The 26,034-nt window shown below is 35.1% G+C and overlaps 8 protein-coding genes across 13 annotated transcripts in view; 3 read left to right on the top strand and 5 right to left on the bottom strand.

The window, feature by feature from the left end:
• LOC132906027 (solute carrier organic anion transporter family member 74D) overlaps positions 1 to 2,869 on the bottom strand; it is an 86,929-nt gene extending 84,060 nt beyond the window's left edge. For both annotated transcript variants that reach the window (XM_060957859.1, XM_060957858.1), the window contains exon 1: positions 1,754 to 2,869. The gene's annotated coding sequence lies outside the window, so the exon portion shown is untranslated. The remainder of the gene's footprint in view (positions 1 to 1,753) is intronic.
• LOC132906030 (uncharacterized) overlaps positions 1 to 26,034 on the top strand; it is a 171,758-nt gene that overhangs the window by 89,469 nt on the left and 56,255 nt on the right. The window lies entirely within an intron of this gene.
• LOC132906035 (uncharacterized) lies at positions 885 to 16,829 on the top strand. 2 transcript variants are annotated; one of them, XM_060957873.1, is made up of 4 exons: positions 885 to 1,213; positions 16,132 to 16,276; positions 16,349 to 16,420; positions 16,507 to 16,829. In XM_060957873.1, the coding sequence occupies exons 1-4, from the start codon at positions 1,185 to 1,187 to the stop codon at positions 16,636 to 16,638; spliced, it is 378 nt and encodes a 125-aa protein (XP_060813856.1). In that variant the 5' UTR covers positions 885 to 1,184; the 3' UTR covers positions 16,639 to 16,829. The 2 variants fall into 2 exon arrangements, with proteins under 2 accessions (XP_060813856.1, XP_060813855.1); XM_060957872.1 differs by lacking the exon at positions 885 to 1,213 and adding an exon at positions 15,397 to 15,907.
• On the bottom strand, positions 3,459 to 4,330 carry LOC132906038 (splicing factor 3B subunit 6). Its single transcript, XM_060957875.1, has 3 exons — positions 4,168 to 4,330; positions 3,947 to 4,065; positions 3,459 to 3,850 (listed from the first exon to the last, which is right to left on the bottom strand). The coding sequence occupies exons 1-3, from the start codon at positions 4,198 to 4,200 to the stop codon at positions 3,625 to 3,627; spliced, it is 378 nt and encodes a 125-aa protein (XP_060813858.1). The 5' UTR covers positions 4,201 to 4,330; the 3' UTR covers positions 3,459 to 3,624.
• LOC132906029 (probable elongation factor 1-delta) lies at positions 4,399 to 10,566 on the bottom strand. 4 transcript variants are annotated; one of them, XM_060957862.1, is made up of 9 exons: positions 10,388 to 10,545; positions 8,202 to 8,336; positions 7,061 to 7,519; positions 6,191 to 6,289; positions 5,947 to 6,019; positions 5,682 to 5,869; positions 5,295 to 5,364; positions 5,101 to 5,226; positions 4,399 to 5,022 (listed from the first exon to the last, which is right to left on the bottom strand). In XM_060957862.1, exons 2-9 carry the CDS (start codon positions 8,292 to 8,294, stop codon positions 4,868 to 4,870), a joined length of 1,263 nt encoding a protein of 420 aa, XP_060813845.1. In that variant the 5' UTR covers positions 8,295 to 8,336; positions 10,388 to 10,545; the 3' UTR covers positions 4,399 to 4,867. The 4 variants fall into 4 exon arrangements, with proteins under 4 accessions (XP_060813845.1, XP_060813846.1, XP_060813848.1 ...); XM_060957863.1 differs by lacking the exon at positions 10,388 to 10,545 and adding an exon at positions 10,181 to 10,333; XM_060957865.1 differs by lacking the exon at positions 7,061 to 7,519.
• Positions 10,898 to 11,942, top strand: LOC132906033 (chromatin accessibility complex 16kD protein). The gene is made up of 2 exons (XM_060957870.1): positions 10,898 to 11,056; positions 11,313 to 11,942. Exons 1-2 carry the CDS (start codon positions 10,922 to 10,924, stop codon positions 11,706 to 11,708), a joined length of 531 nt encoding a protein of 176 aa, XP_060813853.1. The 5' UTR covers positions 10,898 to 10,921; the 3' UTR covers positions 11,709 to 11,942.
• On the bottom strand, positions 11,931 to 13,006 carry LOC132906032 (transmembrane protein 199). Its single transcript, XM_060957869.1, has 2 exons — positions 12,589 to 13,006; positions 11,931 to 12,522 (listed from the first exon to the last, which is right to left on the bottom strand). The coding sequence occupies exons 1-2, from the start codon at positions 13,004 to 13,006 to the stop codon at positions 12,269 to 12,271; spliced, it is 672 nt and encodes a 223-aa protein (XP_060813852.1). The 3' UTR covers positions 11,931 to 12,268.
• LOC132906036 (biogenesis of lysosome-related organelles complex 1 subunit 5) lies at positions 12,895 to 14,020 on the bottom strand. The gene is made up of 4 exons (XM_060957874.1): positions 13,952 to 14,020; positions 13,766 to 13,848; positions 13,412 to 13,600; positions 12,895 to 13,324 (listed from the first exon to the last, which is right to left on the bottom strand). The coding sequence occupies exons 1-4, from the start codon at positions 13,968 to 13,970 to the stop codon at positions 13,157 to 13,159; spliced, it is 459 nt and encodes a 152-aa protein (XP_060813857.1). The 5' UTR covers positions 13,971 to 14,020; the 3' UTR covers positions 12,895 to 13,156.

The raw sequence follows: 26,034 nt of genomic DNA on the forward strand, positions 1-26,034 counted from the left end.
GAAATGGTTTTGTTAAAGTACGATGCAATACGAGTAACACCGCAGGTAATATTTTTAAATTACAATACGATGCAATACGAGTAACTACATATACGATACATATACGATGCAATACGAGTAACTACAAATAATATTTTCAAATTACCGCCATCTATCTATTGACGCCATCTACAGTACTATTTTTCAAGAGAACGTTATTCTTCAAATAAAGTAATATGATTCTATACGATTCTTAGATATACATACAGAATTCTTAGATATCTATCATTCTTGTCGTATAAAACAAGACATAAACAAGTTATTCAGTTAGATTGTTAGATCACAATTCCCTACCTGAGAAACTCTCATATATTTTGTTACTACGTACAAAATTAATATTCAATTAGAATTACAAAACAATGAATAGTCTTTTTAATTCAAAAACTTACATCTTAATCTTAATCGTAAATCCTTTGAAGAAAGGTATATACCTATAATTCAAGTATATTTCTCACTACCTTTTAACGTCATGCAATAAAACGCGTTACAACCTTGTGCTGTTGGATAGATTATACATTGTCGATGAAAAATCGCTTTCACGTATTTCAAAGCATGTAACAAATCGTATTGTTACGAACACTCATGTACAAAACACTCCGATTGGTTATATTTAACAATCTGTAAAAGCTCGATAATTTCGCCTTCCACTTTTCAATTTAACCACGGATATATTACATACATTAAAAATTTCTAATGTATAGTTAAGATTGCACAACCCACTTCTAGGATTTACGCAAGACGCGACATCTATGATTTACAAGATTGCATACAAAGCTTAAGTCTCTCAAGGCACCATTTTTTTGATCATCTTACTTTAAACAGTTTAATGCTTGACGGTTTCAAAAATCGACGGCCAATGAAACGCGATTTGAATAAATAACGAAATTTTAAAAAATCGATCAAGGTTTAGTTTACTTGTGCCGTTGCAAGATCTTCAAATTTCCTCTAAAACCGAGTGCATGAAAGAGACTTGCCCCATTATTTCGAGAACAAAATTCCTCGGTATTAACGTGAAGAGGAGCAACTCAAAAGCCGGTAGCACGACCACGTATTTATCCAGACAGCAGACAAACATACTCACTTGAGTACCTGGCACCTGCTCACTTTCGTATACTTCTAAAGGACTACAAGGGGATCGTCACCAAATGAAACTGCATATAAAGCCAGACGATTGGTAAGTTTTTAATATGATTGTAATTTCCCTTTTTACATGATATTTTTTACAATTTCCTATAAATATATAAACATCTATAATTTAATTATGAGTTTTACCAAAAATGAAATTTACCAAAAGATAGGGTAGAAAGTAATTTGTTACCTTCAAAACAGTCACTATCATAAAACTCGAGAATATTACTAAGCGACATATCGAACAAAGAGTTGTATCGATATATAACCAGGTAATGGTCCACCATTCGAAACGTCAATCATACGAGCTTGTCATCGCTTCAATTTGATAATTAGAATTCCATTGTCGCAATGATGCATTACGATATTTGAGAGCAAGCTAACACTGATAGAGGCTCACGTGAGTAGAACGAATTACGTTCATACGAATTGCGTGAACGCGACTACGCATAAATAACATCGCTGTGTGTACGCAAAGTGTACGGCGACTGTGACGACAGTGGACACAGTTGATCGCGTGAATAAACACACATGACACATACATACAGACAAGTATACTTATATGCATGTATACACGTACTCTCACCTCGATACAAATCGGCAAGCAGGCAGCAGGCCGTCACAACACGACGGTCGTCGCATCCCCTCTCGCTACACCTCGATCGTCCTCTTCACGTTCATTCATTCCTCCCCCACGCGACGCCGTTGTTTCTCTCGAGCGACGTTCGTGTCAGCAACATTAGCAGACGACACACCATAGTCACCCACTGTTCAGCACTACACACTCACGTACAATATTAACCAAGTAAAGTACGATGTTGGAAGAATCGAGCGCGACAAACCGAATCGCATCAACCACATACGATAATACTCGGAGGGACCGTGACACGAGAAATCCATCAGAACGACGCCATTCCTCCTTCCATACTGTTTACATCGTGTCGAGGATTGAGATACGGCGAAAGGAAATCGCAGGAATGTACCCCGCACTCACGAGTCACGGTGTTATATTCGATCTGGCTGAAACCGCAGTTATGTGTTTACACCGGTGATTAAACAACAAAACAAAAATAGTCTCTTGCGTGCTCCGTAAGATCGCGCTACTCTTCAAGTCTGACGTCTCTAGGCGGCGTGACGTGAACACGGCCTAACATACGTAAAGCCATTAATAGAGGAACAGCAACGACGAGGAACAACCAACAGTACCCATACGTGAAATGGCCAATATTATAAAGAAAACTATCGTAGATTACTCGTGGAATACGTGACACATTCTCAAGGCCATTCGCGAACGTCTTGCCGGCGGCTTCGCCGTTACCACAGCAGTCGAACGACATTTGAGCAAGTCTCGTAGTATCTCGAACACTTTGACTAGCCGAAGTATGACGAGCCGAAGTCAACGAATAAATGGGGAACACCCATAAGAATGCCGCACTATAAAACAGTACGCCGCGACAACACGACTAAACGGGCTAAGCGGGTTTTCGCTTTCGACTGAAATCGAATGTCCTACCGGCTAGCCGGTGACGAGAACCGTATATGAGTTGCGTACGTGTGCGCACGCGTGCATCATTGTGTATGTGTTGTGATACACCGTACCCCGCGTTTCTACCAGCATCCAGTATCCAGTATCCTGACAAGTAAACGTAACCCTGTCGAGCTCATATTACAAAACGCTAGTGTCGACAAGATGAGTCGACCGATTAAATTACATGTGACACGCGCGTACTGCACTCCATAATGACAGGTGCATCTTTTTACTTTACCTTGATGGAGGTCACACCTCCGCGTCGTCATAGATGTTTCGGTCGTAGCGTCTGATTCCTTCTGACCTGTCCAATGAAAATTCATAATTTCGTTTTAAAATATCTTTAGGATTACAGGAATACTAGAATTCAATAATTTTAGATTTTATATTCGATTTTTATTGTTACGTACATCTAAAAAAATCGAAATGTTTGAATCATTATCATAAATCTCGACTTAACTTGACATAAATCACTTAACTTCAATATATTCCAGTGAAGAGTTTTAATTAAGACTATAGCTATCATCTGCGAGGTATATGGAAATAGAGGAATGCTACTCTACCACTGACTGTGAAAGTTGTATTAATTACAGCCTTTTAATGCGTCGACATTTTTTCGCCCCGGTTTTTATATCTTCTCGGGAGGGGAGCGAGAAATGATTGCGTTCCACACGAAAATACTTGCTCGTTACTTACTGTGGGCCATTGAACTTCTACAACTGTACTAAATGATGTATAAATGAAACTATATGCATCAAATGAATATAGTAGATAAAATCGTTTATTGAATTGTTTGTCATATATATATATATATTTAAAACAATATTTATTTTAAAATGATAATATACAAAGAAAAGTTTCTGCAAATTAAATAGTTTGTATCACAAAATGGATTATTTCCATATTTCGCTTTATTTACAAGAGTTGCATTATTTTTTCTCCTCGTTCAAATTGTATTTTGTTTTCAACTTATCTATTTCTTCCATCTTCTTGTCCACATCAACCCGTTTAAATGCTTTATTACTTTGATAATATAAAACTACCAGATATCTATTACAAACATTAAATCCACTTAGATGATCGCAAGCATTCTTTGCATCAAATATATCCTCGTAAACAACAAAAGCTGTTCCTCTAGTTTCGGCAGTATTACCCCTATAGCGAAGAAATTAATTAATCTCAGAGACTTTTTGTGATACAGTGTTAAAAAAATACAAAAAGGTAAAAAGTGTGATTAATATAAACACATACACCCTGATTTGTCTGATAGCTCCATATTTGCCAAAAATATCGTACATTTCTTCAGCGGTAATTTTATACGGCAGATTCCTTATATATAATACCCTGTTCACTTCTGGAGGCAGCCTTACCTAAAAAGTAAGAATATGTTTTTGTACAATAACAAACAAAATATAGGTTAGGTCATCGACACTTATGTAGTAGAAATTTTATATACTCGTATATGTATTTACATTAGCTCTTCGTTGAAGCATAGCCATAGTCATCTTGAAAATATAATTATTGCTTTATTCACGACGGGAAATAAAAACACAGAACTCACAAACTGGTTTTTTAACGTCAAAACAGTTTCAACTTGTTAGAATTGATTTATGTGTAGTATATGCGCTACTAGAGAGCAGCACTGTATCTTCCCATTCTATAAATGAAAGGAAAAGATTTAAAGGGTACAATAAATTAAGAAATTAAGTTGACAAATTTTATTTATAGTAACAATACTCCAAAACAAACAATTAAAAATGGTACTGGTACTTGGTATTACACATATACCTACAATATTGTTAATGATCGGTATCATTAGCAAATGAAATGTTCCTACTTGATATTACAATTTTATATATCGAATTATATTTAAAACATTTAATGTTTATATTTTTCTTTATAAAGAATATATTGATCATACAACCACAGTTTAAAAATTTACCCGAGTATTTTTAGAAACGATTTGATAAATTGACACATCGAATATTAAAGTTGGAGTACAATAACTAGGTTCTTCATTTTTGGACAGTCGCGTTTTATATAGGACACGTATGCAATGTATTTATCAAAGTAGATATTGCTAGTGGAATGAAAAGATGGCACAACAGACCAATGCCTGATTGCAATTAGAACCGTCAGATATTTTTCTACGAAGGAAACTTCGTTAATATTTTATACTTTATTAAAAGCTGCAATATCTACGCTTTGTACATAATCCTCGATTTCCTGAATCTTTTCTGTAAGCCAATCTACAGAAACTTTGTCATCTTCTACGACACACGAAATCTGAAGTTTGTGAATTCCAAAGGCAAGCGGAACAAGTTTTGCTATAAAAGAATAAATATTTTTAATTTTGACTCAAATTAAAGTCAAATTTATTATTTTATATACGCTTAATAACTTACACGCTCCCCACAAAAGACCATCGGTTTCGATCTTTCGAACTTCCTCTTCCATTGCTTTCATATCTGTTTCATCATCCCATGGTTTTACGTCTAATATGATATTTGACTTTGCAATCAGGACTGGCTCTGTAAATTGTTATTATATATAACATGATGTAATTAAATTTGAAGTACAAATTCAATCTGCGACTTACTCTTAGCTTTCTTTGCAGTATATGCAGCCAGTCTTTCTTCCCTAATTTTTGCAGCTTCTGCATCTTCTCCCTAGTAAGTCAAGTATTTAAACAATTTACAGTAAAGATCATAAATAGCAACATTTACATTTCAATACTTGTACGATAGTGTTTGTATTGAATTCGTGTGATAAATAGAGAATTATAGCTGAATGTATTAGTATTCTGGGAATATCTGGTGTACTATATTTCGTAAATGTCGTATCACTTTATCACTTTTGCACCCTACTTGAAGACACGTGTAAAGTGTACTAAATGTATAAGTATCGTGCAGAAATGATTTTTAATATTTATGTAAATAGAAGGAGATTAACTTCTTAGTGTGTTCCACTATTTCTGCCCACTTGCCTCTGAATCTGAACCGAAAAGATCAACATCTTCGTCGTCATCAGCTTTTTCTTGTGCTGGTTTTGAAGCTGGTTGAGGTTTAGCGGGACAAACTGCTAATGTTGGAACAGCAGATACGAAAATCTTGTCCTCAAGAGCTTTTACACGTTCCTCCAATTTTTCAACAGCATTTTGTAGTTCTTGGAAGACTGTTGATGAAGATTTGAAATATGATAATTCCTATAATACTGATAAAATAATTTAATGTAAACGGCGTAACACTCACCACTACATTCTATAATATCCTTTTTATTATCATTTGGAGTACTGAAACCAGCAACAGCTGCAATATCATCCATCTGTAAAATAAAATTGGACTGCATTTAAAGTTAAAGTTATAAAAGGAAATACTCATTTTTATTGAATACTTAGATTTTATGCCCATCAATTTATATTAATATTGCATATTGTATTAGTAAGCAGGTTTGAAAACTCGTTATATAAGGGTGTGCAAAGAGTGCAGTACTCACACACTGTAAAGACTGTTTAATATGTTGACGAGCCTTGGCAACCTCATTGGCTAAACTTCCACCAGCAGATAGAATGGGACTAGCAGTTTGTTGATTCCCCTGTATCCAGCAATATTAAAGATCAACTCAGACTAAACTGACTGTTACAAAAAATTCTATATCACACCTCCACTAGGTTCTATAACTAATATTATCCAAATGAAAATAAAGTAGAGGTTTATATTTAGGTTTCTTCTTGTAAATAAATTTGAATATAATTTTGAAAAGCTTTATTTTATAAGTATACATTTTCAATAGGGTTAAGTGGAGATAGATATTTTAAATGTTTAAAAAGTGAATAAATAATAAGCATCACAAATAATTCTTTTCTACAAGATAAAAAGTTAAAATAAAAATATTTATTATCACCATATATACATATTGTTAATAAGCTTAAGATCATGACAAATGCAAACATTCCTAATCAGAAGCACAGGCACATTGTATTCCCCATTTTTACGCACAAAAAAAAACAAGCAGCGTTCAATTAAAATAGGATTAAAGTAACATAAATGTGTACAGTACTTTTTTGGTGTTCATACAAGAACTATTAAATCTAAGGATCAGGCAACAATATATATAACATAATATATATAAAAAACAATACATATCTGAAATTTTCATAAAATAAATGTCATAAAATAAAGTAAATGTTTGTATAAGAGAATAAAATGATGCTATCTTTAGTCAATTTTCTAAGTGTATTTTAATAAGCAGTATTTCTATGATGATTTATTCAATGAAATATATTACAATGTACAAAATTAAATTCTTTAAGTATTGCATTGATGCACACAAAACATTAAAGAACAGATGCATGACAGTATATACCTGAATAGGTAACTGCTGCTTATTCCTTATTAATGGAGTAACATTTTCTTTTATTTCCTTAGTATCGTTTTTGTGTTTTCTATTTCTGTGTCTTGTATCTGCTTTATTCTTTTTCTCTTTTACTTCTTTCGTATTATACTTTTTAGATGCATCATTTGAAGAACTATTCTCCTTCTCTTTCTCTTTTAAGTCATTTTTGATATTATCAGACTTTTGCTTTTCTTCTATATTTTCTTTTTTTTGTATATTCAATTTTTCTTCATCTTTATTAATCTTTGATGCGTTTATTTGACACTTAGAATTCTTTATATCATTTGAAATATTCTCAGAAATCAATAACTTATTATCTTTAGATTTTTCAGACCTTGTTTTAGTCAAAAGGGAATTATCTTGACAGTTATTAATTACAGAAACTTCAGATTTAAGCGAGCAGCTTTCCATAATTTTATGAGACACCACCTTGAAACATTAAGCTATGCAAGAAAGAACTCGTATTTTGTTATTAATAATATAAAATACAAACTAATCGAAGCATGTCTTTTACATGCTTGATTTATGTTGTTACTACAGAACACAACTGCACAAAACTAAATACCTTGAGTAAAGAATCCATGCATTCAGAAATTCATTGAATGTATGAACATATAAAACAATACATCATACAATTGTGGTTACAAGTAAATCAATAGAAAATCACATTGCTTATCTTATGTTCTTATTTTTAATATTATTAATTATACTTATCACAAGAGCTTTGTGTTAAAAATGAAATACAAGATTAGGTAATCCATGTGAACACACAACTAGAAATGGGAATTAAGTTCTCAAGAAAAAAAATAAAATTCCCAACACCTCATAGAATTACAAGAAGATAGAATCTTCCCTATCACCAGATATTCCCTGAAGTGTGTGTTAAAAATGTTAGTTTTTTTGTTAGTACAAAGAAAAAATACAAGGCATAACAAAAAAGCAAATATTAACTGTGGATGTTGGGGCTGACAATAACGGTGAAAATGAATGAAACTTAAGATTTATTCTGTTTAAGAGTTTGTATGTTTAAAACATTTACCCTACCCCTGTTGGCAATCAGTTTTATATCCAATAACATTAATTCAAGATTCACTGACAATAAGATACTCACCTTGGCCATTCTTTCAAAGTATAATCGTTCTGCCTTGTCATAGGATGGTTTGTCAAACCATACCTTCTCTCGTGCTAATGCTGCTTTCTCCATGGTTTAGATGATATATTCAATAATAAAGATGCAAATAAATTTCTGCAACATGAAATTTTATTCATTTCACAATGTTTTGAAATAATTTGACACTCCAATATGTTAGACAGTATGAATGTAGTTTTCTAGAACTTAAAAACATTTGAATACATATATGGAAAATAAAAGAGCACTAAAAAATTTTAGTCGGTTATGTTTATTAAAAGTACAAGTTTTTTGTTATGTATATAGTATGTAATAAAAGGATATACAATATTGTACATAGTAATAAAGGCATTGTGTAACAGTATATATGTATCAACAATTAACAACTTAATAGGTAACAATATAAATTGAATATCATAAACTATCATCATCACTACTAAAATATTCCGATTTAAATTTAACTTTACTTAATATTTTACGACTAGGAAGCTCTAATTTATATTTTTGACTAATTATTGGTTTTTCCTCTGATTTATTTTTTATAGTATCTAGTAAGCGAAAAATTTCCCCTTCTTCTTCTGTTTTAATCACACATGGGTATATCTCCGATGCTTCAAAATATTGAACAAATGCTTTAAGTTCAGTAAGAGAGGAATGAGTAGAATAACACACACTGAAAGTTCTTTCTTTATTTTTGTCCCATTCTCCTATTATACTAGTATCTTTCTTTCTCCATTTCATTACAGACGGGATAACAGTTAAGATATTTGCATTGCTTACATCACTTCTACAACGCAAACCTGGCGAAGATATTTTTTTCTTGCAAGCATGAATTGAAGTACTATCTGGGTCATTTGTGACATAACAAGATAATTGTGCAATATGACAATAATTCTCAAACACATCATTTCTTACATGTATTTTCATATCTAACATTTTTGACAGTTCTACAAAAAGAAATTCAGAACCGTATGTAGCAGAACATTCCAGAATAACAACATTCCTTGGGTCTTTGCTTATCCAATCTTTAATAACTTCATACATTTTATGCATACTTTCTTGTCTACTAGGGAAAACAGGAAAGTCAGTACTTAAAAATGTTGTATCTAAGTAAATTTTAGTAAATGTTCTAGGTATCGATTTAGAATCATTACAATAGTGCAGACCTTTTAATTTTGGGAAGTCTATTGGATTGATACGAAAATCACCAGTATATAATACTGATATATTATCTTTTTCGAAAAGAAACATCACAGAACCAGGACAATGTCCTGCTGGGATAGAAGTTACACAAATGAGAATCTTTTCCTCCTTCTCTGTTATATATTCTATAATACTGGGTATATTAATGCCTATTTCTTTCACACAAGAACTTTTAAATTTAAATCTACTTTCTAACAATGCTTTTGAAATAGGGCTGCAATAGAAGCATTTTTTATATTCATCTATATGCTCAAAAAATGTATCTGATAAACCATGCATATGATCAGAGTGACAATGACTAAGAAAAAATATGGAGGATGTTAAGTTTTCTCCATCAAAACGATCCACTGAGATGCCCGGTATCTCCTTAATAAGCCCAAGAAAAGTTGACATTCTGATAGGTATTTTGTTCCTGCAATTTATAAATTCAGCATCGATTATGTCAATATTTATTTTAGAGAATATTATATTTTAATAATAATGAGTGCAAGCATGTAAGTATGTAAGCATACAAATATAATAAAAAAAAGGAGGATATAATAAAATAATGTTACACATATATCTTTAATTCACAAGATGTATGAAATTACAATTAGAGAAAGCGATACAATAAAACTATTACAATAAATAGTTATCACAACTAGAAAACAGATGTTCGTAAAATGAAAAGGTGAAGATCTATATAATAGGTTATAGATACGAACTGAACATACATTCTATGAATGAATAAAACAAGCTAAAAGAGGTCGTTTACGAACCAATGGCCCAACAATCTGAACAACTATATATGAACAATTAGTTAATTTTTCACTGAAACATTGTTAGCCCGAATCCGCCATGTGCCGTATTGATCGATTAATTCGACGATTATATAGCAAAGTACAATTAATTCGACCTCCGTTGATACTGAAAACCAGTTCGGTGTGCATGTGGATTATATACCGCTAAAATATTATTAAATATACCTTGACTCGTTACAGATTGTCAGATTGATGCAACAACTGTCTGCTCGCCAAAATTTCTGTACGCCGCATATAACGTGCCAATTGAAAAGAAATAGAAACAGCAATGTTCGATCAGTGAAAGAAGATGTCACTAGAGTACCTTATTACTACACTGTTACTACCAACGAATTCAATACACGATTGCTTTTTTAAAGCATTTCAAAAATAATTCTTCAATTTTTTAAATAAATTGCTAAATAAAAATGACCTAATCATTTTATTTACAATATTTATTGTCAAAGAAAAATGAATAATATCATATGGAAAATTTATATTGTATTAATTGTTTGATATTATAATTAATTATATTCTTAAAATTTAATTAAATATACAAAATTAAAAATAGAATTTAGTCAAATACAATATGTTCTCGAATTCGTGTCAAATAGTTATATAAAATGCGAAATTCGAAAATTGGCGGCAATTGATTAACATACGTTACTGCCGTACTGTTAGTTTGCGTTCGGTTCTAGGAGAAATCAATTTTCTGTAAAAATGACTGCGCAAGGATCACATGCTAAAATGAAGGAATTACGTTTACCTATGTCAAGGGTAAAAACGATTATGAAAAGTTCTCCTTATGTTGATACAATCGGTCAAGATGGATTATATCTAGTCACAAAAGCCACGGTAAGATTAATGTTTAAATATTGAGGTTAAGTGACGCTTAAACGTGATTATTCTATATATTTGTATAGCTTCCATATTTGTTGTTTCGCGCGACAATTAAAAATTCTCACTTCCTGTGTGTTTTACGTTTATAATATTTATTAATTAATTGTTTAATATGTGTTACGTTCAGACTATGTCACCTATATTTTAATTTAGACTATGCTTCATCTCTCGTAATAAGTACGAACAAACAAAGATAAAAACAATTTTATAGGAACTATTTATACACTATCTAACGGAAGAAGCACATTTGCAAAACAACAAAGGGAATTCTTTAGACTACAAACATCTGGCAGAGGTGGTACAGACCAATGATACATTGGAATTTCTCAGGGAAATAATGCCGAGGAAGATCACAGTCAGACAATTCAAAGAAATGATGGCTGCCAAAAATTCACATAGTAGTTCATCAGAGAGTAGCTCAGACTCGGATAGTGATAGTGAGTCAGGTACAATTTCTTGTTCTGATAGTGATAGGAAAGCAGAAGATGACAACTCATCAAATAGTGAACAAGAGAGTGAGGCAAAAGAGAATGGTAAATGTGATTCTGCCAGTGACAAAAGTGAAGCCAGTGACAAAAGTGACAGTGAAGATGAAACCAAAAGATAGGACAGTTAATATCCACTTTCATCTATATTTTCATAAGACAGGCTCTCTGATTATTTAAGAAATACCTCAAACTTTGTTGAAAACAATATACCATTGTGAACTTTACAAACATTTGGTATAACCAAATGTTTAGACCATTTGCTTATTTAATGTTTTAGATTAAATATAGATAATAATTTTAGATGTTTAACACTATTTTTATATGTATTCATTAAAGACAAATTGAACATTAAATAGGATCTCTTTATTAACAATAAAGCACATTTAGACTTTGTAAGTACATTAGGAAAAGAATTTTAAGAATATGTACGAAGTAAAGTATATATTTATACCTTGAAATGCACTAGCCGAAAAATCATCATGCTGCCTTATTATATAATACAAAATAAATGCATTAATTTTTCTGTTCTGGGTTTCTAGCTGTATCACAATAGAATTTTATATACCATTTTATATTTTACACATAATTATATTTTTCTTCTTTATTTTGTATTTATAAATATTGCAAAAAGACATTAATATTAGGAGAATTTGTCTTGATAACAATAATTTATGAAATTTTATTCTTGATGCAATTTTTTATGTGGCGGAGCTGTTGAAGCAGCATCATATGCATCTTCATTTAATTTCATTGCTAAGAAATAAATTTCAGCCAAGGCAATAACTAATGCACAAATTATACCTAATAACAATCTAAATCCAAAGTCTAAAGTTCCTACTATTAATTCCAGGCCTATAAATCCAAAGGCAAAACCTGCTATTACAGAAAATATAAACTGTGCAACAGCTATGAGTTGTTTATTTATTTGTTTCACTGAAAAGATAAAGATAGATGTAACATATATAGGAAAGAATTTGTTTTTTAAGTTAAGTATCTTACTTTGATAGGAGATAGTATCCTCTGGTAAATTCTTTGTAGTAGTATCTACATTTTTGGTCATAGCTTTATATTTCATAGCATCTTGTTGTGCTTTCAGTTTCTGTGTTCTAGCTTCCAACTCAGGATTTCTTGGTGTAACTTTTGGAGTTGGTAATCTGATATCATCTTCCTCTAACAACTCGTGTAAATAAATACTCTCCATGTGAATGGTTCTGTATTCTTCTAAGTATTTGTTCAACCATCTTAGATCATCCAATTTTAATAAGATATCTTTCTGCTTATCTTTAGTTGACTTTTTTAAAGCAATAATAGCAGCTGGAGTACTATTAGTCTTCTTCACATTTTTGCAGATGAATTCTATTAATTTCTTATTTGGTTTGATTTTAATGGAAGGATCTTCTATCGATTCAACTGGCATTCTTATATTTTTTAGATACAACTGTTTTATTATTAACGAAATATATTGTTGTCAGTGTTTATACATTAAATCCAAAATTGGTACTATTTTATGTTATACGTAATTACAACGTACAAAATATATTTGTAAAATATTGGTATGTAACAATGTTTATGGTGTAATGTGTAACTTTCTTTCTAAGTCAATATAAAATTCTTTTATTTCATTCTCTTTTTCTTGAAAAGTTTGATTTACTTTCTCACACTTTTCACTCATATCATTAACAAACTTCTCCCATTCTGATTTTCTTATTTCTCTATTTTCTAGCAATGCTATATCCTAAAAAAATTATTGAATGTTCTCGTTAATGACAAATATGAAAATGTTTAAACTGGAAAAAATTCAGTTACTAAAAATGCTCCATACACTGTCAAAATTTTGTTCTCTTTGAAGGACTCTTTCACACATACTCAGGGCAACATCAACATTTGCTTTTAAACTTGGTAAATGACAATCCCCGAGTTGTTCTGTTCGATCGAGTTGACTTTCTTTCAAATCCGTCGAATATTCAAGTATTTTGAAAAGTCGTTCTACTTCTCGATCATCTCTCTTTTCCTATAAATTTTAGGTTATGATAACAAATTATTATCAAGACATATACGAAATGATTAATCGATCCTCTGAGAAAGATAATACTTTTGTATGGTCTTTTACATAATTACTATCTTTTTCTCTCGTGGAAATGCAGCTATCGATAATAAGAACACGGGAACTTTTTACCTGAAATTCGCGAAGAAAGAATGTGATTTCGCCCTGAATAAATGGTCGATGATCGAATAGTCGGCTCCAAATCTCACCCGTGTCTATGAAACCAAGGTATCATCAATTAGATTATGACAAATAGTTACAAGAATAAAGCGTATACTTAGAATTTACGTGTTTATAATTAATCAGAGGATGTCGCACCTCTAATAATGGACGCCATGTTCTCGTGAGATCAGTACATTGTTAAACTGTCCTATAGATACAATTTTCATGCTTATCGCGCATAATATAAAATTTTTTTTCTTATTATTTCATATTGTATGATTTATTTACTGTTTCTTTCATCGTATGATTAGTCATGTTATATTTTAATTACAAAAATATGATTTCCTCTTCCTTATCAATCGGATACATTCGTAAACTATTTATTATTATCCAACGAATAAAAAAAGGGGAATTATAACACTGCGAGGTACAAGATTAGAAAGGTTAAAAGTTTGTGGAACATTCTGGAACTGTTCTGAAACAGGGATTAAATTATCAGGCGACGAGCAGGTGGTGCATTACAATAAATTTCCAATGAAATATACAAGTGGAATGGAATTACAGTAATTTATTAATAAGCACAAGGTTTCCCATCAAATATCTGGAGTGCATTTCAATCAGTTGGGTGATCTTTCATTTTAAAATGTATTTTCAATCGCGATATCGCCCGAAGGTCTTTCATTTGGTTTTCAGTTTTAAATTTAAGTACCTAACTCACATATTCCATTAGAATATACTTCCGGTTTACTAGTTATCAAGTACTGTAATATGATCTGCATCGATTTCATTAAGGATATTTCGTAGGCTATGTTTAAAAATTTCTTAATCAAAATTTTGTAATATTCTCTGAAATAAAAATTGCAAATTTTAGATTCTACATTTATCGTACTTGAATACAATTTTGGAAATGTTGTAGCGTTTACAAGTGAATAATTATCACTTTTTGTATTCGAAAAGTTACTTCTTAATCGCGACGATTACTAAACTTTCCTTCAGTTTCTCTGTTAAGACAAATAACTCGCGCTACTGCAACTGTTGTAGGGATTCTTTCTTCCTTTCTTTTTCTCGCCATTTTCTCTTGATAAGTTCGAAGACCTTCCGTCTTAGTCGCGCGCAAGAGAAAGGAAAGTAATTACAGATAGGAAATTGCTCGAAGAAAATGAGCTTTCCATTGGATCCTGTGATGGATTGACGTTTAAATGAGAAATAATTATTTGTCGCTTAAATGATGAATAAATTTGCTCGATTTGAACTAAACTTACGAGATTGTTGTTATATTTAGAACGCTTAGAATTTTTTGCCAATCAATTCGAATTTTAACCTCGCTATGAAGCTTTTGATTCGTCAATTCAGATTTTTAATACTTTTAAAAGATTCTTTGCAGCAATTTAATAATCAATTAGGTTTGAACTAGCTTTTCTTTGTTATAATTCTATAATCACTTCTGCTTGGAGCAATATATTCTTATCGTATTACCTTTTAAGGATGTTTCGAACAACAGCTCATTATAATTTATTAATAATCATCACTGAGAAAATAAAGTACGAATAAATCGCAGCACTTATAAAATAGTTAAAATTTAAAATATTTTCCAACTTCAAACCACATGGATTATTTGCGAACGTTGCAATAAATATTTGATCATAATGTGTTTGCTTGTGCTTAAAAGCTTAAAGCTTATCAGCCTGAAATTTTGAACGTACCTCATCGTTGGTATAGATTATGTTAAATGAAATATTTCAAAAATGAAATCGAATGTTGTTTTATACTCACCGAGAACGATGCATCAGTCGACGAAACTAGACGCGCATTCGATACCGCTTCCTTTTCTTTCTCGCGTTACAACGCGACGCATAACTCGTCGATGAAAAACTTGAGACATTCACAAGCTATCGCGAGCACGACAATTGTATCGTGTGACCAAACATGCATTGGATGCACCGATGGTAGGGATTTCTGTCCGGTATAAATGAAGTATTGCCATTCGATTGTTCGTCTGTTTCGCACGATTCAACTAAGCTTGTATCGATTTCGACCAACGAAACATCGTGGAACCGCAATGGATCGTTTCCTGCTCTTCGTTCTGTTATTCATCGTTTTACGGTTTACAATGTAACAATTCGTTTGTATAGTCGTTTCGTATTTCGTTCTACTAAAGATAAATGTTAGAAAGAAAGTAAAGACGATGGCGTCAAAGTCGTCTTGAAATTACTGACAGATAATTAGCGTTATTGTAACAATAGTATTCGAAAGTTTTGATTAATGTTAATTTTTTTAATGAACGATGATACGATTAATAATTCCTTAATTAATTCCTTAATTTCGAATTTTTACAGGCAGGAAGTCGTTGAAGAGGGAGGTTGCAAATGCGCCGTGTTTTCCAGGCAAATATCAAAACCAATCATTGAACGCGCTCTTCTGTATAACGTCACGTGCGATAGCGAAGGGCAGGAGAAGTGTCAACAATTGTGCGTTGCCCTGGTTAGTAAATAATCATATATGTTCGATAGCATGTCTGGCGAACGTTAGAAAGATATGTGTAATTCTGTGCAGGCCGAGAGCGCGAGAGACCAAGCGCCGCAAATGATTTGTGAAAAATTAAATACGCACGTGGAGAATCTGCACGTAAGTTTGTTTAAAAGATCAAGTTCAAAAAGAGTATTTCATGTTGATATTTAACGATACCAACGTAAATGTGAAATATATTTCAGGTGGCAGTATACGCGAAGGTGTGTGACGCGACCAGCTGGAAATTCACTGGTTTGAAAGCTGCGGATCCAATTTGTTGCCACGAGGGGAAAAGTACAGCTTGCGAAGAACCACTCCCGGTGATCGAAAGTTAAATGAATCCATTGGAGATTATTTCGTAATGCGTTGGTTAGTCCGTTGTGGAATTTTATTTAATCATTTGCGAAACATTTATTATTTTATCGCTAATTAATAAACCAGTTCGTTGTTGTAGGACCATACATAAATGTTTAATCATTATTAATCGAATTATGGAAATAAATTCGAAAGCTAGATGTAAATTAAATTGATTGGCTGTACGTAGAAATCAAATAGAAATTACATCGCGCCATGCTTGAAACCATTTTTCACACGTTTCAATTTACTATTTCATTTCTTTGAAATCTTTGATTTCAATGGACGTCGAATATCAAAGAGTCTTCTAAGAACAAAATCGTCTTAAAAGCATTAAACGCTTCCTCCAACCAACACCTTTCTCGCTTGAATCTCGAAGATCTTTGGAACGATTATACTCGTACGCAAACCATCTTTCGAGGTAGTGCCAGAATACAAAGTACGTCTCACCGATTCCAGATATCTTCTATTTCGTCAATGGTGTTCCAGGATCTTCGTCCCAGGCCATTGAATAGATGGTTTGTTATCGCTCCCTTGACTTCCTGCCGATGAATCCTTCGTCGTGACTCTCTATATCGACCTTGCCATCCCAGAAAGCCATTGTGTACCCGTGGTTTTGTCGTCCTTTCTTCTCCCGATTTAATGACTCCACCATTTTCACACAGTCTCTTCTGTTTGTCGTTTGCGAATTCACTCAATTTCACGATCGTTTAACGCAATTTTTCCAAATCTTTCTCACGAACACGTTTGTTTCGTCGTTTTACGCCATGTTTATTAATCGTCAAGTCCAAACTCAAGTTATTTATTGTTAACAAATTCTAGCTTACTTTGTTTGTGGTTGCGTGGTGTACACGGAGCCTGAGACGCAATGGGAACTGTTCCCGGTGTTATATGTTTTGTGTCCCATCACACACTGACTTGGTCTACTCCCTGAATCCTAAGGGAGAGAGGATATGTCGAGAACGAGAACAGACTACTTTGTGTTGCTAGTTTGCATGGTATCAACATTGTAGAACGTAACACGCGCGCTTTGACTATTTGCATTGAGAGAGAGAGAGAAAGAGCAATTTACCAAAAGTTGTTCAACGTAATGACGTGTTGTGTATTGAACCACTGACGCTTAGACACGTACATTATAATGCAGGCAATTAATATTAGCAGCAACTTGCAGTAATTTCATATTTTATTTGGAAAGGGAAAAACTTATAATTCTCGATGTAGTTTGATTAATATTGTGTACACTTGGTGAATTGTAAAGCGGTTGCCATTCCCTCTATTACACGTTGGTCATTCTCGAAATGCTGCTCGATATTCTATTAATCAGTTGTCAGGTAATTTCCACTCATCAAACATTCTTAATCAGACGATTGGAAATGGTACACACCGGTAAATCTATTCGCGATAATTTGCGTTTCATATCGTGTATATTCCTTCGCATGAGCACTACCGATCGTGTAGCGCGCGTCATTCTACCACAATTAAACAAAACGGAAATTGAGGTAACTAACTGTGAATTTCCACTCCTATCTTCTCCACGAGCCTTTCTCAATATGCGCGCGTGTATACATTATGTGCTCTTTCCACCCTTATCAGATTCGAAATCATTTCCTTTCCGTACTAACATTATTTTTTCACGGCGAACGTTTCTTTTCTCTTTGTTTCTTACTTTTTTTTTTTTTTTTTTTTTTTTTTAATTAGCAACACTTAAAGCTTCTAGCGTAACTTTCGCAATATTAAACGCATCCAAATTCGTAGCTTTCAAAGTCAAACTGAAATTCGACATTTTCGATAATCTAAACTTTTCCACGATATGCTTTACGTGATCAGACTGCGACGAGTAATTAAGGTTGCATCTGAAATTGAACTACCGTGTTTTACGAGCGTGTTACACACGATCAAGGTACACATCCGCTGAATCGTTAGATATCCATAATTCAAAATTTCAAAAGAACAAATAAAGACGCGTCTATGTAATCTATTAGAAAGAAGACAAACTTGGCTTTTCCATTTGCCGTAAGATAAATATCAATCAAACGTGAAATTCACGGTGGCTTATCCAATAAAGTGTGACGTAATCGAATCGTCGGAGTAACACGGACACGCTCCCGATGGGTGAGCTACATTTGCGTAAATAATTCTGCAGCGATAGGATAATCAATGCAAGAGGATTACGATCTACATACATCGTTAGTTTGTTACCGGGGATATTAGTTTCCAGGTGTTGCCGCGCGTGCGAATGAGTACAAAGGCCATGAAACGATAGAAAGACAACGACTTGCGAGAATACGTGCCGCGCGATGCAACTATCTCAATTTATCAACGAAACGAGACTCGTGCATTGGAACTTCACTTTGTTTCAGCCAGTACCTGATTTTGATTTAGATGCAAGTTCGATTCACAATTACATTGTCCAATTTCTCTAATCGAATGGAAGTGAAATTTCAACCATTTTTAAACGTCTTCGTTACTCAATTAACAGCGAACTTATCGCGTATCGGATGAATTTCACGAATGTAGCTTCGATGCAGCACTCGTTTACCTCACCGCAAATCGTATTGTCATTCCCATTAGTTGAACAAGTAATTTATCTCTATTAGCGGCGTGTCAGCCTGTGTTTAAGATATCGACGATCTTACACATCGTATTAAACCGATTTGTAGGTTTTTGCCCTAAATATCAGCGTTAATATGCGTAATATAGATATAAGCGAAATATAAATCAAAATAAAAAGAGATACAAAGGACTGTTTTACATTTGTTATTTGGAAATGTAAGAATATTTTTGTCATATTCTCATCTATACGAGTAATTTTATGACTCATTCTACGTAAACTTCATTGTTCCTGTTAGATAGTAATTTATACAATCCAACCATCGATTCATTCTTCCATCGGTGAATCGAACTTGATATTGGGCAACAATTCCCATTCTCTATTCCTGATTGCACACTGTTTCTATCTTCCTTGCATTTCCCATAGTTTTCTCGATGTATTTCGATCCCTTTTTCCGCTCGAAGGCATTCATTATGCCTGGCTCTGCTGGTGACTCCGAATTAATGGACCGACGCTACGTGTTTCAAACGATGACGTCGGACGCTGTTTTAGATCCTGGACAAATTGCCTTTTAGCGAAACTTTTTGATGCTTTCACAGATTCATGAATACGCGAAAAATCTCAATAGATCTTTTTTTTGTAAATATTATCGGGTGTACCGTTATCCGCTCATTAACAAATTACTCATATGTCGTCAGGTAATTCCTAATCGCGATACCGCTAATGCACGTACTTCACCTTCCTGTTACAGACCACCAACTACACGACACGATGTGCAAACACCATCTTAGAGCCCTTAAACCGGCTTAATCCACTGCATGCCTTTCACGCCTCCTTAATGTCGCTTCAGTTCGCACGCTACGGTTGTTGGCCTATATGCGGACCTCTCCACGCTTTCGATGCTCAATTATGCCACGTTACTGGTAATCACTGCGGTATTTGACGAGCAAACATCTTTTTAGCAGTATTTTTGACAAGATCTTCGGTGGCCAGAACTTCGACGAAGGTAAACGATGAATAAGTAGAGCAGCCAAGCGGAAGTAAAGTCATTGCTAAGTTCCTAAGTTCTTCCTCCTGGTTAATATAACCAAAACTGATATTATGCTTGTGCAACGTGGAAGCTCTTAAAGCGATCGTTCCATAAAAGAGAGTACAACCGCGTGCTGAATATTACGCGTTCATCTCCACAAAATTTCCTACGTAATCGAAGTAGCGGAAAAGAAAAATATTTCTATGTTGGAATACGATAGCGGACGGTTGTCGTTTAAAGTAGACCTGAACGTTGAGGTAAATGTGTGATTGCGTTAATAGCGCAGAAATAATTTGCATGAGCACAACGAACTTTTGTTCGCGAGACTTCTAATACGATGGTAACGTCGATGTTGTGAAAACTTTTTAAACAAGTAAGACCAGTATCGCGTCAACGGCTTCCAAATTGCACCCTAACGATCCTTAGGAATCGTTAAAACGATCGCGTTATTAATTGAATCGCGTGGAAATTGTCACGATACTTCTCTGGTTGGTCGTTGCGAGACTGCGAGAAGATGTCGCGTCAGGTGTATTCGGTCGTAATTATCCTTGCTTAAACCAGCCCTCGATCGTTAAGCCACACGCTCGCTGTCGCGTCACGATACGTAACATTCGTGTAACGTGACGTGCAAACACTAGGTTAGCCGCCTTAAGCTTGCACCAGACTGTACAAGCTTTCCGTGTCTCCTCGATGCCACTACAGATCATACGTTACATGTTACTTGGGGCGAAAACCAGCGATGCAACTATATCTACGACCTCTGGAGCCCTCTCGTATCTGACAATCACGAGCAAAGGTGTATTTATGCACGTATGTTTACCTATTAGCGACGTGTCGACGTAACCGCTTTGCTAGTCGAGATTACGATTATTAGCTGCTCTCGGTGATCACTCGTTGCCGCGTCGTTTGACTTATCGATGTGAAATCCCACGTCGAATGTCGACGTACACTTTGTTTCGCGATGGCAAAAGTTGGTCGAAGGAAAAACGAAAGAGAGGAAAGGAGAAATAGGAATGGATAGAGAATGGAAAGTAAGGGAAGAAAGAGAAATTATCGCGATTTGCAGTTACAGGAATACTTGATAATATTTCACGACGTAATGATCGTTTGATGAAACGAGCGAATAATTTCCTAGAAACGAAGAGGAACGTCGCTCGGTGAATCGTGTATCGCGATAATAATTGGTTAAAGAGGTCGGTGGATCGGGCCGCAGGAACCGGAAGACCGTGGTTTAGCACGCGAAACTTGGTGGCTCTGCTTATTAACTTATTGCGTCTTCTAAGTTCTCGCTAAACTGATATTAATTACTGTACTCTCCGGAGCTCTAACTTCGCCTGGCTTGTTGTCGCGTTAGTCCCCTTTTCCTCGACCTACTTTCAAATTTCTCTGCCTTTTATACCTCGCTTTCAACTTCTTGCACCCTTCTTAAACGACCCTTTCACGCTTTCGAGGGTCATTCGAGATACTCTGCAACAATCGGAGCAACGTTGCGGAAGAAATTTGCAACGGGACGACGGTGAATACATCGTCGATAGAATACACGGAAAATAAGGATGAAAACAGGAAACGACATCGATATTAATTGCAGCTTTTGTCGATAAATTGCATCGTAGTAAAGTGGAAGCGTTGACTTTGCTTTTCGAAGTAGCAGGTATCTGGGTCGAATTACACGTATAAACGAGTCGCGTGGAGGGATAAAGAAAGCCAGGAGGGCGCTGCGAAACCGCAAAACCAATAGCAGCGTGCAAGCATCTTTCACCGAGAAAATATTTCCCACTAGACGCTTCTCCGAGAGTCTTATATACGATCGGAGACCCTACACGAGTAAACGTGATTCTTGTTCTCCGGCCAACACGTCCCTCGAGATGAACGAAAATACGCTGGATATTTAATACGACAGACAAGCTGTAGACGACTGATTCGTGCCACGGATACCATCATCAATTCGGGAATTATAGATGTGCGCCGAGTATTTGATCGCCTTCAAGTAAAACATAGAGTAGAGAGTTAACAGATTGTGTCAATCTCTGTGAATTAGGTCAACTACAGAGACTGGAAGCTTTTTAGCGAACTGTATCTCGTTAATCTATTTGAGAAGATCTCAGTTGGGAAAGCAACAACGTTACGTAAAAGAAGCGAGACAGGAGTTTGAAAAAAGTTAGTGAACTCTGAGCTACTGTACGCGCTTTGATACCGTTTCTATCTCGCAGATGTTCGTTCCGTTGTGTACGAACGTACGAATCAGTTGACGCGCACAGTGACAAATGTTCCGGCGAATTTCAATCAGGAAGAAGATTTCGATATTAATTCCAGTGTGTCGGTCATGTCGAGGTGTGTAATAAATTCGTTTTCCGGGTCCGGTATCGATGCAATTTTCATCCTTCGTCTGAAATGCACAGCTCGTGTCGGCGAACGCATGGTAAAATAAACGTTCCGTGCGATTTTCACTGCACGATTGATCCGTGATTCCATTGATTCGACTGAATGCGGCACATTGAAATAACATCCACTACCATCGTCGATTCAACTGGACACAGGGAACGGTATTATAAACCTTTCGTCTGACGATCGTTAACTATTTCTTGTCGGACAAAGGATTAAAAGGAAATAGGAAAAAAATAAAAAATGGAAAAATCAGAGGGCAAACTGGGAATATTTGGAAATCTTTACAGCGTGAGAGAGTGAAAAAGCGAAAAAACGGACACGTATTTCAAAGGATTGACATTTCGAACAGTCGTCATGTTATAACTTATTAATAGAATTTCACGTTATCGGATTTATCTTTTGCAGATGTGTTTAAAACGAGAGAAAAGAAAAAATAAATAACCTTTTACCATCGATTCGTAAAAGCGATCACGGTTAATTGTTAACCAACGCATAGATACTTTTATCAAGCGTTTTCACAGATTATTTCATGGCTATTCATTCAGAATAAGTAAACAGTTTAAATCATCGTCGAGCGTGAACCCGTTACCTCTGAATTTTACATCGCGTCGAGAGCGTTTTATTGCACGCCTGTGTAAATTCGTCGTTTCGCTCGGTTTTAATGGTCCTTTAGAAAATATAAATTACGCCCCTCGGTCGTAGCATAAATTCCAGCCTCTCTCTCTCTCTCTCTCTCTCCCCCTAACACGGATCATTTGTTACGTTTTACCATGATAATACGTCGATATTATTAAATTCTATTAATTGAATAATTAATTTGCTAATTACTTGATGTTAGACATTAACACACAGTAATTTAGAACGCGCAATTCGGTTTCTGTTAATGACGTACAACGAAACCTATTGCTCCAGGGGAATATCGTGTATAAATTCGTCGATATGCTTGCTGGGGAATAAATCTGGTTAAATTACAGATTCGCGTTCTAGGATACTTTAGAGTAGGAAATTTAATAAAAGTTGGGCACAAAATGCGAAGGATGTTTAGGAAGATTGATACGCGGCGTGATATTTTGCTGCTTGAATTTAATTTAAACGGACGAACTGTCCGATTCTTGGTCTTTTTCCGAATTCTGCAGAGACGGTTGACTAGTTACTGACTTGTACCACTTGCCAGTGTAGAGACGCGCCACGTCTCTGCAACTACCTACGGATGTTCTCTTGCTCTGTATTTCCAAGGAGAATAATTGTTATTCTGCCGCATGTACCACTCCCTCCATCGAATATTCTCTAACGAAATTCATGCCAAAACGCCCAGAAAGTCGGTCTAATAACGACCTTTTTTCCCCGCCAGCTGCGTTTCTATTTCGCTAATTACGGGAAAATTGTTTTCCTCTTTTGAATTTGCAATTTGAGATCCGCGAGCACCAGGGGCACTGTAAAACCTGTAGTTTTCTATACAAAGAACGAACTATGTCGATGTGCGTCGTGTTCACAGGCAGAAAATGTAAATATGCAAGTTGTGTAAACACGATCGAAACAGAGTTCAACGTGAAAGGAACACTTTATCACAAAGCGACGTTAACGAAAGTGAGATTAAATAATTGCTGGGAAAATTTTATGCTTACAAAGCAAAATTATACATTGGTTTCTTTGTAAGGGAACTCACCCTATACCGTTTTCGGTAATACATTTTAATTGAAGCGCAGATTATACATTTTAATTTTCACAATACGGAAACTTTCCGAAGTTTCGTCTTGACAGAGGGGCAACGCAATTATTAAATTGTTAAATTCGTAGGGTAGATGCCCGAAGCAAACGAAATATCGTTTAATTTCTACCCAAATCTAACCCCGTTAGAACGTTTCGATCTCGTTTTCCTTTTTTGTTTTCTCGCATAGTGAATATTCATTGTACGCTGCTTCCTCAAGATCTCGTCTCTCTACCACCGTTCCTTTTTATTTCTATTATTTAGATTAGGCTCTCTCCGTGCCTTAGATACTCTGTACTTAAACGTTGCTGTGTCGCGCTAGTTGCACTCTGTGCACAGTGTGTACACAGCATCGAATAAAGATGTCTACAAAATGGTGGTTATAAAATTTTGTTAGACAAAGGCGAAGGTACATAGAGGTGAAATAAAAAAAAAAAGAAAAGAAATAAGAAGAAGAAAAAAGAAGAAGATAAAGTGGAAGAAGTTGAAGTTGGCAAGGAAAAAGACGGTGGTCTCGCGGTGTAACAGCTATCGTTATGCAAATTCATGTTATCGTTCCAAATAGGCAAGATTAAGATGGCCATTCGTTATGAGAATCGCAGGAGCGGGTCGCAGCTTTGCTTATCGAATAATTTTTTACGTTCCGAGGCTTGATAAACGGGATGTAGAGTATTCGAAGCATGTACAAGGCAACGAATACAGGGAGAAGTAAGAAGATAAAGTCTAGATGTTACGAGTGGTGCATCAAGTGGAAATGAAACAAGATAAGATCGCGCGGAGAGCAAAGAAGAATATTAGAAATATCGCGAGCGATGTTGGAATACAGCGGTAGCCACAAAATGACGCTGAATTTTGATAAGAATCAACAGTTTTTTAACGTCGCAGCGAGCAGTGCCTCTTTTTCCCTGTATCCGACGTATAGTAACGATTGACGTGTCGAAACGTCACGGAAACGCGTCGTCTGTTAGAGGAAAAGGCATATTTCCGGCGCGTTGTAACGATTCGTCCAGCAGCCAGACAGAATTAATCAGTTTTCCCTAGCACGATTGCTAGTCACGTTTTATGAAATTCCAGTGAATCGAGTGTAACGGGCCTCGCTAATAAATAACCATCAAACTGTTCGTAATAAATTAAGGGAAATAAATTCATAGCAGGGAAGCAACGTTTTCGTCGCTAAATAATCCAGATCGTAATCGGTTGAGTCGCGGCCATGCATTTAAATTCCCAATTAGAATGTCGCGATCGATCCACCTTTGGGATACGGTCAGATATTTTTCAACATGGATCGGCTTTGAGAGCGGAATCGCAACGGTCTTACCGTCATGTAAATCTTTTAAAAACGCTCTTCACGTTGGTTGCGCTTTTTCCTCTCCAGTTTTGCCGCACTTTTTTTCTCGTTCTCTGTCTCTCCTGCTCTCTTTCCTTCCTTTTCGCATTTTTTTTCTTTTTTTTTTGGCTTTAAACTGCCACGTAATGGCGCTCAGTACAGTTGGTTATATCGTCGTCGCGTCGTAATTAATCCCCTCGCTAGAAGCGTGCGGAAGCGGAAATCTCGAACGGCTAAAATGTTGCGAATCGCCCCCGATCCTTTTCCTGCCTCGTATGGTTGATTATTCTTTTTTCGTCGTTTGCTGCGATCGCTGCTGATTTTTACAGAGTACATTGGTACTCGTTTTGAACTATATCCACGTCATATACTAATT

The sequence above is a fragment of the Bombus pascuorum genome, chromosome 4 (assembly GCF_905332965.1).
Source record: "Bombus pascuorum chromosome 4, iyBomPasc1.1, whole genome shotgun sequence".
In the NCBI taxonomy this organism is placed as follows: Eukaryota; Metazoa; Arthropoda; class Insecta; order Hymenoptera; family Apidae; genus Bombus; species Bombus pascuorum.